Source organism: Opisthocomus hoazin, chromosome 4, assembly GCF_030867145.1.
Source record: "Opisthocomus hoazin isolate bOpiHoa1 chromosome 4, bOpiHoa1.hap1, whole genome shotgun sequence".
NCBI classification, from domain to species: domain Eukaryota; kingdom Metazoa; phylum Chordata; class Aves; order Opisthocomiformes; family Opisthocomidae; genus Opisthocomus; species Opisthocomus hoazin.
The window spans coordinates 44,505,227-44,526,762 of NC_134417.1; the positions used below are offsets into that span (position 1 = coordinate 44,505,227).

The window sequence follows — 21,536 nt, forward strand, 5'->3', positions numbered from 1 at the left end:
GTAGCACTCTTTGTAATCAAAGATGCTGTTTTGACATGGCTGAGTCTGTGTTTTTTTTATGCTTACATCTTTCTCTCTTCGATCATTGTATCCAATTGCCCTCCAGATAGATTTTGATTTAAACAAAGTGAAAATAGCCCTGTTTGTTGGCTGGGCATTACTGGAATGTTAGCAGCAACAGCAAGGTCTGTTTTGGTTTTCAGCAGCCTGTTCTCCCTTACCAAGATTTTCATGAGGTGATATTTGGAAATGTTTTGTAGATGTTTTTGTTGTAGTTTTATCTTCGCTGCCATAGCTCTCAATAAACATTGTTTTGAAGTATTTTTGTATTGTTCTGTTTCATATGACTTGGAGAATGGAAGTATGCTGTAGTTAAAGCAATATTTTTTGAAATTTGAAATAAAACATAAAGCTCAATGCAAGTGTTTCAGAAGTAAAATATTTCCTTTTGAGAAAAATCACTATGTAAACTAAATATAGAGCTTAATTGTTTGTAAGTTGGTTGATGGTATTCCTGAGCACCCAATAAATCATCTGCCTAATATTTTGAGGCTTGGTTTCTGCTTGTCTTTTGAAGATTAGATTTTTTTAACATATAAAAATACATAATACAGATCAATAAATAAATCACATTCATATAGACAAAATGAATTTTTAAAAATATATATAATATTTTAATATTTATACTTATAAAACCACATATGTGTTTTATAGATATATATTTCATGTTTTATAATTGTCTGCATCGCTCTAAAAAATGTGTTCTTTTATTCACCCTGCTTTTAAAGTTAATCTTACGTGGGTTTTAAAATACTGTTTCTAGTTAAGTCTTGTTTATTGCTGTGTACATTTCCAAATAACATTGTATTTCCATGCAGTTGTTATAGTTTGGAAATGGGATATGATGTATTTTTAATATCAATTTTTTAACATGCATAACTTGTTTTTTTAACTGTTGCTACCCCTTTTTCTCCTTCCCTGTCAGGTATGAGCACATTCTAATGGCTCCAGACCCAGTACCAATGTATGCTCTGAAACTGTTGGTGGCCCTGACTGAGCACAGCCCTGCGTCTGTGAGGTGGTATAGCTATACATTCTCTGTTGTTCTGGGTTCTTTCTATTTCAATTATTTTTTTTTCCATTAGGAATTAAAAATAACGTAGATCTCACTGTCATACTACTTTGACTACCACTTGTGAGAGTTAGAAAATCCTTGGAGATTATATGTTATAGAATACAATCTTACATCTTTTGTGCCAATTTTGTATGATACTGGTAATTTTAATATGGATTTAGCCAATGAAACACTAGAGACAAAATCATAACAACTTTAACAGTAAAATTATCATTAAAAACATTAAAGTATTAATACCAAAACATTATTGAAAGTGTTGTCCAGCTGTGTGTATTTCTACTAGGACAAAGGTGGTGTGTTTGTAAAAGGATTAGACCAGCCAATTCGCTTCAAAGCTGTTCAGTTTTTCTGTAGATATAGCTACCCTTTGAAGTTCCCAAATAAGGATTTTAGTGTTTGGTATAAGTACACTCAGTATGTTTAAAGGTATCTTAATGTCTCTTTCTTCTTGTTCCAAAGGAAAAAAAAAAAAGTGGCATAGAACTTAAACCACATTTTATGATAGTAATAAGGAAGCATCTCTCTCACATGTGTGTGCACACACACAGCTGTTCCTCTTCCTGGATCTGCTCAGAAAATCAGGTTGCTTTTGCACTCACCGTTTTCTGTTTGTGGTGTCTGATAGTGTTATGGCTGAGAAGTCACTGCATTGCATACTGTCTTGCTTTGATTGAAATTAGCACAAGATAAAAAAACATAAGGAAGGAAATTTAATTTAGTTTCCCACTGTTTTTATTGCAAAAGATGAAAACGTCCTCATTTAATCTTTTATGATGCTACTGTGAACAATGTTTTAATATATGAAGAGTAAAAGTGAACTATGAAATAGTGGCTTGAGATTTTTAACTTGTTTGAATACAGTAAATGTACTTAATTGTATTTTTATTGTAGAGAGGCTGGTTTTGCTACTGCAGGATTTTATGTATTATGCAAATAAATAGTACAGCTTTCTATTCTTAGAATTAACCTACAGGTATTATAATACTTTTAGAGTTATAAAAAATATTTCTGTAACTAGAATGCTGGGTATTATATCAGCACTTTTCCTCTGCTTAATGAATTCTCTTCATTTGAGGAATCGTGTGTTTGCCCTTAAGCTCAATGTAGGTAAACTGTGGATGCACACTAAATTCATTTGGCTAGATTTGTGAAGGGGTGGAGTTTGTGCAATTCTCTTGGTCTTTCTTCTTCCTAATTGTTTGACTTCCCAATAACTTTAGCCGGAAATAGCCAATGTATCAAAAGCATGACAGAGATGAATATGTTCATAATTGCATGAACTGCTAGTGAACAAAACAGGGATCATGTATGTGCTATAGCAAACACTAGATCACAACTAATTCTGTTTTTGTTTGATGGCTAATTAGTCAGTACACATGGACTTCAGAATTACTCAAGGCATCTGTTCTCTTTTGGTCCTTTCATTAGGCACACAGGAAGTGTCTGCGATTATTGTGGAGTAAATAACATTGGACACAAATTCTTTGGGAATTTCTTTGTGGAAATACTCTACTATATTTTAGTACTGATGACAGTGATGTGAGTCACTTGTCATTGAGTCTCTGTGGCTTCTCCAAGCTTACATTCATCCATAAGGCTGGGCTTTCAAGGATGGGTGCTTTCTCTTGTGACTTACTTTAAACGAATAAAAATGGTGATAGCGAAAAGACTGTAAAATGACAAAATGTTAAATTAGTATTTACTATATTGTTTCTATGTCTTTCAAAAATAGTTGCTGTTATTAGCCTTATTTTGAAATTGAGAACTCTGACCTGGGAGGAGGATGGAGGCTACTGTATTTTACTTAGTTTGTTCCATATGATAGCTTGTTCTCACATGTGTTCATGCAACGCATGCCCTCTTTATTGCTTTCTTTTCTTTAATCCCACCATTTTTCTTGTATCTCACACTTATCTTTCTTCTTCTTCCCATCCCCTCGGTCTTTTCCTGTGTGCTTCCCGATAGAGGATCAGCATTTGAGCAGCTCTTGTTTTATCGCTTGAAAGGAGACCGAAGCACTCCAATCTTTTGTTTCATTTTTTTCACAGCTGATACTGTGAATCAGTGAACTTGTTGTGATACAGAAGAGAAGCATTTAATCATCTTTTTACCATTTTTTTGACACTTCTGTTTTCTAACGCAGATGGTTTGTTCCATATGGTAGAGGCACAGATATTCAGATATTATATTTTTAATGTCTTATGTGATAAAATACTGCTAATATACAATACATGTTTTGAATGCCTTAAATTAGTATTTTGTAACAATGCAGAAAAAATACCCTGTAATCTTTGCCAATGCTCTGCTGTTGGGGTTGTTTTTAAGATTCTGTGTTACGGGAGCTCTTCCACTCTATTGCTTTTCAATTTAGCAGTGGAGAATTCTACTGATATCCCATTAATGTGCTGCAGAATTAGATCTCTCACAAACAGATGTTCCAGCGTGTGTAAGACAGTAGCTGTAAATAAAACTTGAATGTGTTTCTATGAGCATGTTAAGTATTGAGACATCTGGACATATGAGCACCCATAAGAAGAAAATCCAATTTTAGAGAAGGATGAGTGTTTTATTGTTTTTTTTCACCTTAATGGGTTAGAGTATGAATGAGTTGGGTGTTTCCCTTATATACCTGTTTTTACATCGTGCAATAGTTGCTGTCTGATACAACCTCACTTAGAGTTCGTTTACTAAGAAAAATTGGAAGGATGACCTTTGAACAGGATTTGTCCATCAGTTGCCTGTTTTATACTTGGCTCAAAGCTAATAGTCTGGCTTTAAGAGTGTTAATAGTATTCTGTTGTGGCTCTCCTAAATACCTGTTGCCTTGTTTTCTTCAAGAATTTTTAAAGTTTTATGATAAGGAAGATTGTGGACATTAAAGCCAGTGTGAGAATTAATAGCAGAGTTCACATTTAGCTATTTTGAGAATGATGATTTTTTTTAAAAGAAATCACTGATATTAAGGAAACTTGTAGCTTCAGGTAATGATTAATCTCTGAACTACTGGAAATTTGCATTAGGGTTTTTTTCTCTTTGTTAATTACTCTCAATGGATTGTACTTGTGTAGGGAGCTGTTGGAGGAACTGAATGTCTGACAGTGAGAGCAAATGGCTGCAGCAGGGTGAGATGCAAAGTCTGTATTCAAAAAGAGCAGTATCATAAGATACCTTGTCCTTAGTGAGTTTGTCAACTTAATGTATAGGTTATATGTATGAATAGAAAGTCAGACATGATCTATCCATTAAGGGTTAGGGTTTTTTTGATTCCTGCTTTCAGTCTTGTACACTGTTTTGTTGTGGTCTGTAATGATCAGATTGCTGGGGTTTTTTCTAGTAATAAGGAGGACTTGATGTGAATGTCTTATTTTCTATTAATACGGTATATTGATTAGCTGCTCTTTAATGTTTTAACTGTTGTAAGGTGTTTTATACTGGGCTACCCCAGGAAACTTATACTGGATTGTGATTCTTAACTTAGCTCTTTGTCTTATAGGTAAAGAGATATAGCTCTATATTTTGCTATGTGCTCTTTTATGCAGCTATTTGACTTTTCTTTAGTCGGAAACATAGCATTTGATGAGGTTAATATATCTGAAAGCTAAACACTCAAAACTATAGAGTCTGATTTTTATGGATTGCTGAAATAGACATTTTTGGTTGCAAGGAAGGGAGACAGTAAAGGAAATAGTGTGGAGGTGAGGGGAGTGTCAGATGCTGTGTCAGATAATAATCATGAGTGGGACACATTCCAGTGTTCTGTTATTAAAGTCATTTCCTGAGGGAGAAAAAAACTGTCTGAGTACTAATGGTGTGACCCTTCTTAGATTTATGGTGGGTTGAAGGACAGGGGAACAAATTAAGGAACCTTCCCCACTTCCTGTCCTTACTATAAGTTTCGCAGACAGATGTTAGGCACTGCTCTAGAAAAGGGGGAAAGGCGGTAGAAAACAAACAGGAACGTGCGGAAGAGCAACAAAAATCTGTTGCTCTTAAATGCCACAGATCTAATACCTATGAAGATGATAGATGGATTGACCTTGTACACTGCAGCAGATTGTCTTGACTAATTGAAGTGACTACTTTATTACAATGTCTTTTGGACCATTCTTCTATGATTACATTTTCAAACTTCACTTATGCTACTGTTCGTACCCATGCGCTATCTATTAAAGACTATTAAAGGCACATTTTAGAGTTGGTGTTAGTAGTGGATGGATCCTCTTCTCCTACATCATGATGTTCTACATTAGCATTTGTTTATATTTCAGTGTATTCTGAAAGGGTCTGTCTAATATCCATGCCCTCGATTTAAAAAAAAACAAACAATAAAAAACCCACCCCAAACTCTTTGCAGTTCAGTGTGGTGCTTTTACTTCATTTGTGCTGGTAGAATTGTGATTTGGTTCACAAGCACTGGTTAGCATTGTGCATAGATTATCTTTGAACCTGCTGTAGTTTCTTTGCCGTTATACTAGAGGGCTACTGCTCCAGTGTTTTGCTTTCCTGGCGAACTGGTTAATGTGGGCTTACGTTATCTGCTTTAAAAGCACTTTGTTCTTCCCATTAATAATTTTAATTTTCTAGTTTAAGGTTGAAGTGCTCATTTTGAAAGGTAGATCTATTTGCTTCTAAATTACTTGTCTGTTTTTAGGTGTTTTCTTGTTTTCTGTAATGACTGTGAATAAAATATTATGTAGTTCTGATAACAGATAAGCCTATAGGGCCTAATCGAACTGAATGGTAGAATTACATTAGAGGTGTACAACATTAGTGAGAAAATCACAATGCAGATGGATTGAGAGAGATTGTCAGAGGATGATACAGTTCTGTTACAACTTTGGGGAATATTTATGTAGATTTTGAATGTGATTCTGATTACACTAGTTTCACATCTATGACAACTGAGTTGTAAAAACCGATTTTCTTGTGGGAGAAATAATGCCAATATAAACCAGCAAATAATTCATATGAATTTTGCTATTCCTATTATTTGGTATAATATTTGCATATATGCTGCTTTATTGAGTAACACCAGGCAGGAAGACTTATCCAGAAATAGACTCTTGAAATGTTAAGTTGTGTGTCAGCTAATAACAATGTTATCAAGTCGCACATCGTTGTGATTCATATCAAAGGCAGTGGCCAGAGTTCATTATTGCAAGTGAGTTCTCCTAGTCTAGTCATGTACTGACTGTAATACTAATCACCATTTTTAATGTGAAACACAACTCCTTAGCATTACATTTTATGAAAGTTCCCCTTTAGTAAAGAAATTAGCTATTGACCTTATACCAGTAATTTTATTTCCTCTTTCGTGTTGCAGATCAGTTGGTCAATGTCAGAGTTTTAAAAATGTGAGGCTACTATTTGATGTTACTGTTAAGTCAATTATTGAAAAATGTCGTATTGTAAAATTCACATATTTACTCTTTTAATGTAAAGCATTAGACAAAAGGATAAAACATGATTCATTCTTGGATTTTTTTTTTTACTTTCAATAATGATTCTTTGCCACTGTGAATATAAATAACAAATAAAAAAGAAGCAGGTAATGAGGAAGGGTCAGCTGGTTAGGGTACTACAGTTGGAGCTGCAGACTTGAGTGAATTCAGTTCTGCCACAAATCCTCTGTTCAGCATGAAGCAAATCTAAACCACTATCCAATCCAATATGTTCAACAGTAGGTGTCCAGAGAAGACTACAGGAAAAAGACAAGAGAGCGGCAATACTTTCTGCATGCTTTCTCAGCCACCTGTGAGTTGTTTTTTCAGAAGCCATACAAGAAGACGTGGTGTTCTGTAGATAGTAGTTATTGATGAGTTATTTTCATGCATTTTACGTGGGTTCAAAAAGATGTTTGACAAAGAACTTGCAGCATCAATAGTTCTTCCATAGCATAATCATCTGCATATGCAGATTTATCATCTGTCGGGGCTTTCTTTGGATTACTTTGTTTCATCTAGCACTTGCCACTTATTTATATGCCATTGAGTTCTTACAGTGAAAAAGAAGCACACACTATTTAGGAAATTTCTATCATATTGTGTCCTTTAACTGTACCTTTTGCAATCTGAGCAGTCCTGCGTATTTTTTAAGAGCCTTTACTAGGGTTCCTTATAAAATACATTTTGAAAGCTCAAGAATACTGTATCAACTGAGTCTCCTCTGGCCATGTGCTGACTGACTGCTTCAAAGATCTGTCATATATTTGACATTTCATCCCTTTAAAATGGATGGCGTGGTTCTTGCTTTGTGCATGCTCACCACTTCTGTTCTTCAGAATAGTTTCTACTCATTTGTTCAGCTTAGATTGTCTGTAATACCCAGATTTTCACTTCCCCATCCAACTTTTCCTGAAAGTTAGTATCCGATAACATCACATTTTCTGTCTTTTAAATCACTCCTGTGAAAACAGAGAGTTTTGAACTAGGTACACACTACACGTAACAGCTATTTTCTTTGCTAGTTCTTTTTGTACTCTTGGGTGAGTGCTGTCTGGTGCTGGTGATTTGTCTCTGTTCATTTTGTTAATTTTGTCTATAACCTCTATTACTGACACCTCAGTTTGAGGCAGATGACTGTATAGAATCATAGAATCATTTAGGTTAGAAAAGACTCTTATGGTCATCGAGTTCAACTGTAAGGCTAGCACTGTCAAGTCCACCACTAAACCGTGTCCCTAAGCATGACATCTCCAGTTCTTTTAAATCTCTCCAAGGGTGGTGACTCAACCAGTTCCCTGGGCAGCCTGTTGCAACGCTTGACAACCCTTTCCATGAAAAAGTTTTCCTAATAGCCTTTCTAAACCTGAGGCCATTTCCTAATGTCCTATCACCTGTTACTTGGGAGAAGAGACCGACAGCCACCGCCCTTCAGCCTCCTTTCGGGTAGTTGTAGAGAGCGAGAAGGTCTCCCCTCCACCTCCTTTTGTCCAGGCTAAACAAGCCCAGTTCCCTCAGCTGCTCCTATGCATTCCTTACAAAGAAAAATGCTGCTATTTTACAAAACAGGATTTAAGGTCTTAAAAAGGGATTTTTTCAGAATTTACATATTTGTAAATATTTGTGTGGTTTGGTTTGTTTTGTTTTTTTTTTTAAGTCATAGAACAGTTTGAGTTGGAAGGGACCTTAAACATAATCTAGTTCCAACCCCCCTCCATGGGCAGGGACACCTTCCACTAGACCAGGCTGCTCAAAGCCCCATCCAGCCTGGCCTTGAACGCTATCAGGGATAGGACATCCACAGCTTCTCTGGGCAATCTGTGCCAGTGCCTCACCACCCTCTTAGTGACTATTTGGCTTAATATTTATTAAAAATAATTTTTTAAAACCTTCATTTTTACCTAGATTTTTTTTCTCAACTCAAGGTGGATTTGTCATTGTCCTCTTTACTTCAGTAACAGAAAATGGGTTTGGATTTTTAGCAAGTTCCAAACTATTTACTAGTCTCTTCCCTAGAGACTCTGCATAGGAAGAACAGTTAGAGGTAATCACACATGCAAAACTACAGTCTCTGCACAAATTAAAATCTGTAATGTTGATCTTCATTTTCAGTTCATAGTTCAATCCCACTGTTGAATGGATGGCGGAAGTTCACTCTAATAGCTCTTTTCTCCTTTAGATATTCCTTAATTATTTTTTACAATATCTAAGAGATGCTTGATTACAAGTGCTTCTGTGAAGAAAAGTTCTTGCTCCATGGAACGCTTGCCAGCCTTTTGTTGTATCTCTCTTTCAAATTTCTGTCATTCTTCTGAGATTGTGACTGTGCTCTTGTCATGTAGTAGAATGAAATTTCGTAAGAGTTGAGAATACTTGAAATCAATGTGAGTTGGCTGCCTGAAGAAGCAATCTCTGGTGTGCAGACTGGAACCTTTGCTTGTATCTCGCTCACTCCCTTCCATCTGTCCCTGGTCAGCCATTTCCGGCTATCAGTCTGAAGGGTTTTTTTCAATTTTAAGTTCAGTAAGAATTTTTTAGGTGGGGAAATATATAGAAGGATTTACAGTAGTGTAGACTATTTTAGAACAGGCCCCAAACCCACGTGATATCTTTATGCTGCTTCCTTGCTTCTTGCTGTGTCATGATCTGCAGGAAATGTAAAAAGAGAGGAGTCTCAAATGAGTTAGGTTGGAGGTGTAAGGCTGCCTTTACCTTCCTTATTTAGTGCATTGAAATCGTAGGTCAGTCATTCAGCAGATGGGTGTGTTTATGTTTGCACCTTACAGATCACCTTTCAAAAAACCATATGGGTTCAGAAGCTTTTATTAATATTATCTGACTAACAAAGTGTTGGAAGTCTGAGGTGTAAAGTGAGTGCTTTGCTGTCTTGGAATTGTTCCAGGGTTACTGGTGGAGTGTTGATTTTGTTGGGTAATGAGGTAGTTTGTCACACTCATTCTTTTAACAGATTGTGTTTGTAATTTCTTAGGGATAAGAATAATTACATCAACCAAGATCTTAGGTTAAAGAATAGCTGCAATCCTAGTTTGTGCAAGTAGTTCTGCATGAATAATCTCGGTCATGGGAGTGCTTAGCTATAGAAGGCCAGAAGTAAGAAAAATTTGCTTGACATACTGTAGTGCTTTTTATATTGTAGAATCATGGAATGTCTCAGGTTGGAAGGGACCCATAAGGATGATCGAGTCCAACTCTCTGCTCTTTGAAGAAGTACCTAAAACTAAATCATATGACTAAGAGCATATGACTGAAAGTGTTTTTTTTTCAGAATTGTCTGAAGCTTTTTCATATATAAAATCAGTTTATTTAGCAAGCAATGATTTTGCATTCAAGGAATTGTATATACTTCGGGCTGAAATCTCAAGCTTGACCTTAAGTTTATAAATACACAAATGCTTAAAAAAATTATAATAAAAAAGGCTTTGGAAAAGTATCTGACATATGGTTGATAACTTGTCTAACCAGTTATTGATTTATTCTAGACAATATTATAATTTTGTGAAACATCAAGATGTCTTTTATGTTAAATAAACATCTGAAAATTAACTTACAAAAACTTTAATGCAATCTTTATGTAATGTAATGTTAACAAGTAACAGAATGGGAGAAATGACTAACATTGTAGTGCTTCGTTGCCTTCATACAAGCCTTTAAAACTCGAGGGAGAATGGAATTGTTTTTCTTATTTTCCAGTTGGCTACAGTAACAGTCTAAAATATGCAATCACAACCTGGCAAAAACTTCAGAAAATATTAGTTTTCAAGCTCAAACAGCAACAATGTCAAAAAAGCTCTGCTAAAAAAAATAGTTTAGGGTTCTTAAAGGAAGTAAGCTTTACTAGCTCTTCATCAGTTCCTTTTGTGATGATTAGTGAATTTTATCCTTAAGCTGAAAAATTTCTTGAGGCAGAATACTTCTTAAAATCAGTTTTCAGAGTAAGATACCGTGATTGTCATTAAAAGCTTTGCAATTGTATCAAATTTGATACTTCAGGACATCAGTAGGTTTATCAGAAATTGTCACAATCACTTGACCATCATTGAAATTCATTGTGTTTTAATTCATCTGATATTGAAAGTTTATGAAGAAGCATGATAATTTATACAGACATTCCAGGAGCCTGGTTGTGAGATGTGTATTATTATTAAAGATTTGCATTTCTTTTCCACAGAAATGTTATTGATTATTATATCACTAAGTCCTCATTGCTCTCCATTCTGATAACATGAAGTCTTAACAAAATTTCACTGATATATGTTATTTTGTCTAAGCTAAAACATAGATGTACTTCAATGAAATATCAAAATTTGGAATGTGTGACTGATACGCTTTGGTTCAGTTGAGCCTTGTAACTGGGGTACTGATTAGGTCACTTTGAATGAAATTGATCAGGGACTTGGAAATGAGTCTCCTAGGTCAGTCTTTAACAGAAAGGAAAGTCATCCAGTCATTTTGTCTATGACACTTTAGTACAACCCAGTTTTCCTGAAAGTGTTTTCTTTCAGAGTGGAATAAAACTAACGTTAGTATGTTAAGACAGTTTGAATAGAATAATTGTGAGTGTATTTTCGAATTGTGATGTAGAGTCACCTTTAATTTTCATAATTGTCCCTAAATGGAGCTTTTGTTTTCTAGTAAATTCTGATTTCTAGTAACAGTCATGTAGAGCTCATAATATGGTTTTGATTGTTATGCACAGTGAGAGGAAAAAAACAATCTGTAAAATGATCAGGGAAAACTGAATTAATCAAACTACAGTTAGTGCCAGTTTATGGCTTTGTAGATCAGCTTCTGTCATTTTCTGCAAGTTTCTATAACATGTAAATCAGTGCATAGTTTTCCTGTTTTGGTTTCTTAGAGATAAGTGGAATAGAAAATTTATTAACCATGAATCCATATTGAAAAATGTCACTGAACAAAATGAAATAAACTGTGGTGTGTGGGTATTATCACTGGCAATATGGACTATTTTTTGGCCCACAACCAACTAAATGTATTGTATACAGAAAACAAGGGTCTGTATGTTAAAAAAAAAAAAAAGTAATTATCTAATCTCAGGAGGAAGGTTGCTTTTTTTTATTCTGATGGTAATGGTCAACTAGGAATAGCCTGGCATATTACTGTATGTTATAGATCCTAGCACTTTGCAGATAGTCCATGCAGAGAAGTAATCTGTCCTTTCTAGAGTGTAATCAACAACGTGAAATGGAACACTATGGGCTTAAATCTCAAATCCTTGATATTGGAGTGAATGAAGGTATTTTAGAATCTCAGCAAGGAAGAAAATAGGACACTGTTGAGAAGGACTTGAATATGTATTTTTGATGTCTTAGACTAAATCAATGATTTCTCAAAGCTAGGAAGAAGCATCGACTCATAGGTGTCAAGAGACCGTGAACATAACACATAACGGAAATATTAATATAATTTTTTCAAAGCAAAATATCCCTCAGGACTTAGTACTCAAGGGAAAAAAATACCATTTTACAAATCATGTGTTTTTAAGGAGCCAAACTTCGTGTGTAATTTCTTTTAAAAACTGAAACAAAGATTTTTATACCCTAAAAAGCAGGAAATTGATATAATTCCAGTAAGGTAAAGGTTTTTGGTTGCCACTGAATGTGCAGAGCACAGTGGCAGAGTTGCAACTTTGTCAGAGAGCTTCAAACTTTTTATTTATGACTATAGCACTTAGTGCCCCTCAAGCTTTTGCTCATAGTGTTTTCTTGTTTTATACCATGCTGTAGGTCTGTAATATTTGGGGTTGATAACACATACACTTCACTGCTAATTTGTAAAAAAAATTAATATAATTTTCCTGCCGGCTTGCAATTACCGTTTTACTGACTGGGAATAATTTTGTATTATGACTTTGTATTAAAAAAGAGGGACATTTTATTTTAGGGTTGTTGGTTAGGTATTCTATACTACTTGTGAATAGGCAAGGGTAAAATTGTAGGAAATAATGGGAAATTCGTAAAACCCAATACATTGTGATTTAGACATATGAAAAGACAAATATTCCTACAAAAATATGAATTTTGAAGCTGGAAACTGAACAGGAATTTAAAATTCAAACTGTTCTCCCTCAGTAAGCTTGCTGAGACTGTTGGCAAAATGACTGGGATTGTGCTCATACCCTTCCAATAAATATGTGCAACAGACAGATTTTTGAGCATACTCTGGGACTAAAAGTAAGCCCTTTTCATTTCACCACATAATTAGTGGAAGCTACTAATAATTCAACTGCTGATACATGATAAAAACAAAACTACTATGGATCAGTACATTTAATACAAATCTTCATAGTCTACTTACTGAAAAATATTTTCCTTGAATTTCACATATTTTGACAGTTGTAGCAAATACTCAAGATATTTGAAAGAAGAAATATCCTACTTCAGTTATTTTTCATATGGTGGAGTTGTGCGTTTGTTCTTAACTCTTGTTGCTTTGTGTTTATGAATAGCAGTCAGTCTTCCCATGTTACTTTTCCCATATTCAGTATTCATTATAGACTTGTGAAAGATCTTTAAAATATAAGCATCAAACAGTGGTGATGTATATCTCTTTTACATACAGATAATTATTGTTGTGTTTATCTTCCTTTTCTGTCTACAACAAAAAGTAAAGCAAATAAAAATCTAATTATTCTATATCCAACGTAATTTTCTCCCCACAGGAAGGCCAAAAGTCCTCTATTCCTCCTTTCCCCACCGAGTCATTTGAAATGTAAACTACAGTTGCTGAGAAGCCTTAGGAACGGGAATTGAAGAATAATTGTTTTCAAGAAAATTTACTTTAAAATCTTTAGGACCCCTAAAAATAAGGTTGATATATCTACTCCCTGATGCATTTTATGGTAGATACCATTGTAAATTGTACCTTGTTATAATGTTTCTTAAAATCAATGATAAGATCATTGTCTTTGCCTTTGAACAGCTACTGAAGGGCATAGTCTGAAAGTGTGGCAGTAAGATGACTGAAACTTTCCAGTTCAGTCGTGGGTCTTTATTATCTGGGATTCACCCAAAAAGAATAAATTTATATAAACTTTTCTCTATTGAAGGTGCCAATGGCCCTGAGAGGCTATTCCTGCTTAGAAACTCATATCCCTGAGTTTACTTGCTGTTTGAGAGTGAGCTCGAGGAGTTTCCAGTTGACCATCTCCACCAACTTTCTTTCTATAGTGCTAAAGTGTCATGAGGTCGTGGGTGTGTTGGCTATTTTGCGTTTATTCTCTAGCCTTTATAGCAGATTTTAGGTTTGGTGATACAAACGTTTGCACGCTTGTGGGTTTGGGTTTTTTTGTGAACACTCCAGACCAAAAACACAGACATGAGCAACAGTAGACTGCAGTGCATCATAATGTAAAGAGCACGAATTATTAAGTCATTTGTCAGGGGTCAAAATCAAATTCTGTTTGTACATTAACTCCTGGTTTTTATTGTGAAGTATGTCTTATTTGTTGCATTCCTGTCCTTCTAGAAAAGGTATTTATTCTGTATAATGAGACATGAAAGACTAGTTAGTAGTGTTTACTCCAAGTGTAGCAATCTGTGACATTTTTTATAAAAACTTATGACAGTACTATGACATACTGTTTTTTGAAAATGAAGTGACTTAAAAGCGCAAGTCTCAGTGCTTTGGAAAATTCACTGTTTTTTATTTTTACAGAAGAAGTTTGCTCTGTTTCCTTTATTTAGGGACCAGCTGCCACTGTAGGTATAGCCTACCTACAGGTAAAACGTACCTATAAAGCAGGAAGACAGCAATCTGGACATGTGGAATTTATGAATTTGTATTTGAGCAGAGAATTTACTAAAAAAGTTTAGTTAAAAAAAAAAGCTAAATGAGAACATTTGTTAGACAATTTTAATTAGAAGAATAAAATAGTGACAGTATTTAGTTGCTTTGTCAGCGACACAAGATCAGAAGTTTGATTGATTTCACTCTTTTCCTGATTTCATATAATACTCAGCTTGAACACATACAACTCAAATATCCTATCACATTTTCACCAGACAAAGAATTCTGTAACTTGAACCAGTACAGATGTTCTTGATGCCCAATGAGAAAGGAGGTAGTCTTATGCTCTTGCCTCAGGACTGCCTTCATCAGTGTCTACCAGAATTATTCCTGTGAGAAGAGAATACAAGGAAGTGTAAACTCACACCCTGGTATATGGTACTTCCTTTTGCACGCAAGTGCTGGGACAGATAGCTTAAACTCTAAACCAGAAGTCCTGTTGTAAAGCTCTTGCTTCAAAGTAGGTGCCTGCCATTGTTAAGGGATCACACCTGCAACAAAAAGCCTTTGGTCTGTGTTCAGTGTCCTGCAGTAGGTTTGTGTTTTGCAGGAAGACAATTTAGAATATCTTAGAATAACAGATCTTGCATATTTTTTGAAAGCAAAATCAGAGGCATAATCTCATTCTGAAAATTGTTAGTATTAAAAATTCAAATTGTACTGGTGGCAAGCCTTATAAAATCAGATGACTGGTTATTTTGAGCTAGTGTTGTTTATCTGGATGTAGATTTAAATGAGAAGAAAATGCAAGTACTTGATATTTAGAATTATGATTTGCTTATTTGTATGATTATGATTCTGTATGTTTTCCAAGCAGGACAGGAGCTAATTTAATAACAATTTTATGAAAGTCTAAAAAGAACCAAACTACGTTTGATTTAGAATATGACCAGTCTGTGATATAAATTCTGTAGCTAAACTCCTCTTTCACCTGCTTTAAGACATTTCATTTGTAAAACTATGTAGGATAGTAATGAAGAATGTGATAAAGTCACTCTCTGTCATGCACGTATATGCAAAGTTGGGATAAATCTGATTTAAGCTTTGTCTTCATACATTGCTTGGTGTGACTTTGTGCTTTAGCTAAGTTAAGTGTATAATTTTCTTTAAAGGCTGCAGCTGATTCTTGTTTGAATCATGAAGGTTTGCAGGTAACCTTGAAGAATAGCTGTATTGACTATAGTTTCATCTTACCTTATCTCAGCACAAAGTACAGCTGACTTTGTAACTTGTAACAATCGGGACTACTTATAGGTTTTGAAACCAATTGTTCCATAATTTACTCTTTACCACACAAGAGTTTTCCTAGATTTTGCCTAAACTAGGATTGCTTAGCTATTCTTGGTATTTGATTGTATTTTACTGCCAGTTTGTTCTCAGTTTAAATGCTGCTTACATAGCAAAGTCAGCAGCTTTTGCTGGGCTAAGTAATTCCAATACACCCTAAGCATAAGAAGGTTTGTGCTGGTAAAACTTAATTTTGTCAATATGACTGCTGTTAAGGTAGTTGCTCTTTTTGGGAGTCTGTGGTATTTAAATCACCTTTTTTACATCTGGGATTGTTATAACCACATCAGCAAAATTCTGTTTTACAGGCATGGTCTAAGCTTTTAATTTAACTAGCAGATTTGGCCCTGGAAAATGAACCTCAAATATAATAACTCTTCCTAGCTGCAATCCTAGGACTCTCTTATGACCTGGCTGTGTCCAAGGTGCCATAACTGTCTGTTGAAGGGTTGTTCAGTGGCACAGAGGAGAATAGCTTTCAGGTTCTCCTGACCTGCGTAGGGAACTTGTTGGGAATTCTCTTCCTTATAGATATGTTTTCCATCAGCTAAATAAGAACAGAAATTGTCTTTAAATTCAAGCTTCTTAACTTAGGAATAATGAGTTTCTTTCCTTATATGAACTCTTCTTTCTCTCTCAGAATATGTTATGTTTTCTGTTAGGTATAACATGTGCTTTTACACATTTCTATGCAAGAAAAATTGAACACATTTGGTTGAACAAGGCTGTTACTTAGCTACTTATACATGTTCATATAGGTGCATGCAATTATATTGTTTTTGTTATGTTTTGACCAATTTAGTGAATGTTTTTTACTTGTCTCTAGGTCCGCATGCCAGTGCTGTATACAATGTAATAAATCTTTTTATGCTAAGCCCCTACTCCCACCCCAACTTCATATAGGTTCTATATGGTCATCATTATTACATTTAGGTGAATGTAAGGAGCAGAGAGATGGGGAAACAATATGAAATAGGAAACTATTTATATGTGATGTATATAACTGACTTCTAGGTAATTCTCAGTTGTTCATAGATGTGGTTGTTCTGTTAGCATGCCTTTCATTCCTAATTACCTTATTGTATTTCCTTTACATAGCATGATTTTAGCAAATATGAACAGTCAGGGCTCTGATGGGTGATATTAATCTAAATGAAGCGTTTTATGATTTTATGACCCTTGGATATTTGTTCTAGCCCCCTTTCAATTTTCTCATGAAGTTGGTAGGAGACTGTGCAATTCCTTTTAGTTGCTTCAGTTCCCAGTCTAGTGATTTTTTGCTTACACTGTCCCTAAAAATAATACTTTCTAGTCTTTCTTACTGGACATGAATAAAAACTCTTAAATGGAAGCATGTAATTTTAGGAACATATGTTCTTTTTAACAAACAGTTTACCAAACAGGATTAATCTGATCATTGTTATATCAGAAGCCACTATAAGGTGTTACACAGTATATCTTCAAACATTAAATTAAATTATTATTTTAGTCAAATAGAACTCCTGTTTGTTCATAGAGAAATATATAACTTTACGTTTTTAACCACTGTACTACTTACAATTTTGTAGTATGTTCTGTGCTGAGTTCCCTGAATCAGTGTGCAAAAGCATCTGCCTCATGTTGAGCATACAGTCATAGTGGGCATCCTCATCACTTTCAGATGTGCTCTCTGTGCTTGAGTTCTGCATTTGTTACATGGACTGCATAATACATTCTTGTCTTAGGGCTGTATCACAAGGCTAAAACCTACCTACTCTTTATAAAGCATTTCAGTAATGTTAGGAAGACACAAGAGAAAAACCTTTGAAACAGTTTGGTGTTCTCAGTCATGTTTAGTGAATAGGTGTCTAGTACAGTGTGTAAGGAAAAAGGAGAATCATTCTATGAATTAGTATAATATGGGAAAAAGTATGTAATCATTAATTCATAACGATGATGATCATATGTTGTAGTGTTTGAGAAATGTGCTGCACTAATAAATAAAAGTGGTTTGGGTTGTAAGAATAGAAAAGACTGCACTAATGTAAAGTATTACTGGTTTTTGAGAATGTTCTTCTTACAAATATGTATATATATATGCTGATTTGTATCTGATTTTGAAATTAGGGAGAATACAGCTGAATTATTTTTGGACGACCACTCAGTGTTGTCAAGAGAAGTAGCTGATGAATGTGTCATATTAACACGTTAAACCCAAGAAATTAGTTAATGTAGCATGCTTTAAAAAAAACACAGCATATTTCTAATTTTACTATGTATGCTGAGTCTATTATTTAAAATTATTTAATGGTGCATGCTGACTGTTTCATAATATATATAGTATTATATTTCTGCATTTGATTAATTTCTGCCATTTAAAAACATTAATTTAATTACTGTTCTGCTCACTTGAATCACATCAATGAAGCAGACCTAGAAGTAATTTCCAAAGCAGTATAACATTGGTGTTTCTATTTAATAGCTGAAGTGGAGCTCATTTTTGTTGAGAGCTAATCAAAGGCTGAGGTTCTGAGTCATGGATTGTGGAAATAACTATTCTAATACTCTGATCCTTTTGTGAGTTTAGTGTGTTAAATAAGAATGCACTTCCTCTCTTCTTAAATAAATCTTATATTATGTTTTTACAGCCTAGTGGAAGAAATCCACCTTTTCCCAGTTCTTTTCCAAGTCATCTTGGTAAGAATAATTTTTTATATATATATATATATATGCACTAATAGATAGGTATTATATATCCCAAATTATGTCAAACTAGTAAGCAAGTTTAATAAGCTGTGTTGATTAAAATAATAAGGTACTGATAAAACAAAATTGAACAGTCTATCAATACAGAAGAATCTACTGTAAGCAGATGTATCTCTAGTTCTCATCAACTATTCACTATATAAAAAATTTTCTTTTTAAGATATATACTTTTTTTTCCTCTTTTGAACCAAAGAAAAATCTGAAAAATAGAATTAATGAGCTCGGTTCTTAATTAGAACTATATATTTGCCCAACCTGAACAACAGATGCTGAGGAACTTGCACTTTAACACAAATTTGCATGAAACCCAAGTTGACTATGATAATGCCAATTCCCACTACTTGCTTTTAGAATTTCCTTCAATATAAAGTATCAAGGGTATGATTTTGGATAGTCACTTGCTGAATTTCCCTCCCAAAGTAGGATCTGCCGTTTATGAAGACTGTGGAAAAATGGTGATGGTTTTGTGTCTCTGAAATGTTGCAAAGAGTGTATGTTAAAAAAGAAGAAAAATCTGTAGGCTAGATTGGAAGATGGTTATTGTGCTATCCACTAGCCTTCTCATGGTTAAATTCTATAATCTCTTCTTTATTTTTCAATCTTTTTGCTCATGAAGTTGTATCAGGTAAGTGTCCCGTCGTGTAAACATGTTCCTGATGAATACTAAGTACACATTATAGATAAATATACATAATTTATGCAGTGCAGGTGGATTGCATGCTTATTTTTGTATCATTCTTGAAATTCAAACTTACTCAAGGTAGAAGTTCATAAATCTGATTCTGAATCAACTTTGATTTTCCTTTCCTAGATATAAATATTTTAATCTTCTTTCTTCCTTTGCAGTGATTTATTTTATTGACTATCATTTTAAATCTCTTTAATACCACATACCCAGATAAGCTCTCTTTAGTGAGGATAGGTTTTTCCAGTACCATAGAGAACACTGGCTTTATGATATTTTGTGTACATATGCATACAAATGTCTTCTTGTGGGAAGTATTAACAATAAAAAGAACATTTTACAGTGTTTCTTAAATAGTTTTCATCTAGTATAAGTACTGCTTTTAGGTAGTAACAAAGAAGGAACACAGTAAAATGTGAAAGTGAAATGTTTCATGTTAATATCCTCAATACTAAATTAATGTTTGAAACTTCTCAAGGTGTTGGAATCTTGAAATTTAACTGCCTATACACACACACAAGTAACATATGTATGTATGTTAGTATATAGCTGTAAGTATATGAGCATAGTTAAGATGTCTAGGAATACTCCCAGATCTTGAGAAACTTTCTGTAATGTATCTGTAGTAATGGTAGTTAAAATGTTTTTGTGTCTTGCCATGTAAGTAGGATAAGTTGGAGTCAGTTGCAAATTCGACCTCGTCATGTCACTGCACACGGTTTGACCTCGTGAGTTCTAGAAACAGTTTTTTAGAAAGTAAAAACAGCTAAGCTCACAATTGTCTTCATGACTGGAGGTCTGTGAAGGTTTCATAGCTCTCTTAATCCTCTGTAGCCATCTTGTAGCTAATGGTTAGATTTGTGAGGGGAAAAAGCTTACAGCTTCTAGGAAGGAAAAACAAAATCCCCTTCCAATGTGTTTTGTTCGGGAGGACACCTATAGTGGCTTCAGTTGCCGTATATAGCAGTCAAGTTTAACAGTACAGTGGCTGTCAACTGTGTTCTTCGTTGGCTCCAGGGATGCGAGACCCTAAACTGGTTGCTGCCCTCCATGCTATTACCCTGTTTTCTCTACAGAAGAGTGAATTCAGCGAAGGAATCTTAGGCAACTGGGAAAGCTCAGGAGCCAGGACTAATCAGACTGGAAGGGTTAACTGTTAGGCTGGTTTTCCTTATCAACAGAAGAAATTAGCAAACTCCTCCTTATAGGTTTCTGAAATAATTTTTGTGGCTTTATGTGTGAAGGGAGTTGCATGTCATTTGCTTCCCATTACTGTCCATAAAGTAGTCTTTGGCTAGGTTTATATACTGGTTTCAAGAAATAGCGCAGATCAATAACATCAAGTCCTGTGTTGTTCTATCTAGAATTTTATCAGACCTTAAACTATTGAATTTGAGTTGTCCTTCAGTCAATTCACTGTTAGATACTGTCAGTAAGTTGATGTAGAGCTATTACTATCCAGTTCAAGGAATATCACTAGTACTCCATAATTTTCTGTGCTGAGACCGAATGTCTAATGTATTTATTATGTATCATTAAATGTAGTTCATGTGATTTCCAGTGATGTCACTGACAGGACATTAATTCTTTTAGGCTCTAAAGGGAAATAATTAGGGCACAGAATTGGAAAGTATCTCCAGGAGCAGTCTTTATTTCTAGACTGCACTACCATCAAACTGGGATTGAATGTACTAGCTTTAATCTAGCTATCACAGCAGTGAGGACATGATGACTTGCAGATACTGGGCAATTCACAAGAAACAGGTTTTAATGTGACTGCTTCTCACTTTTCATTGATGCAGAGTTGAAGTACCTCATCTAATGCATACTGTCCTATGTTGTGGTCTAAGTCATAATACTGAAATTTAGCAATTTCTAACCCTCTGTCATGTATTTGGACCAGTTAGAACTCTGAACTCTGCTGAATCATACCAAATGCATCCTTTTGTGTCATTTATGACCATGATTCTGTAAATGTTATAGTTGCCAAACAAAAGGAACTGAATCAGTGAAAAAGGCTGTTACTCTCTACCTGAAAACTTGTTCAAAGAGAATAGCCAGTAGTTTTATTCACCTGAGCTAGGTTTTAGTTACTGATCTTACTAGTAAGAGGCTTTAAATACAATTACTGTTCCCCTGGAAAGCCTCAACACTCGTTTATCACTGAACACTTAGTTACATTTAGGAAATGCAGATTAATAGTGTACTTTGTGAACACGTGAAAGCCCTGGATACAGTTCTTCGTTGCAAAACTTCAGAGGGGAATTTCACGTTACATCTGAATACAAATTATTTTCATAGGTACCCTGATGTCAGATCCTTATGCTAGCGGTTACATAGATTATGAGTAGTTCTGCAAACCAATATGAAGGTATAACGGCAGTTAAGAGTAGGAATTTATTTTGCTAAAATGTCT

At 34.7% G+C, this 21,536-nt stretch overlaps 1 protein-coding gene across 2 annotated transcripts in view; it reads left to right on the forward strand.

The window, feature by feature from the left end:
- Window positions 1-21,536, forward strand: part of ULK4 (unc-51 like kinase 4) — a 276,626-nt gene that overhangs the window by 122,622 nt on the left and 132,468 nt on the right. For both annotated transcript variants that reach the window (XM_075418820.1, XM_075418821.1), the window contains exons 30-31: window positions 986-1,078; window positions 18,318-18,366. In XM_075418820.1, the coding sequence (XP_075274935.1) occupies window positions 986-1,078; window positions 18,318-18,366 (142 nt within the window). The remainder of the gene's footprint in view (window positions 1-985; window positions 1,079-18,317; window positions 18,367-21,536) is intronic.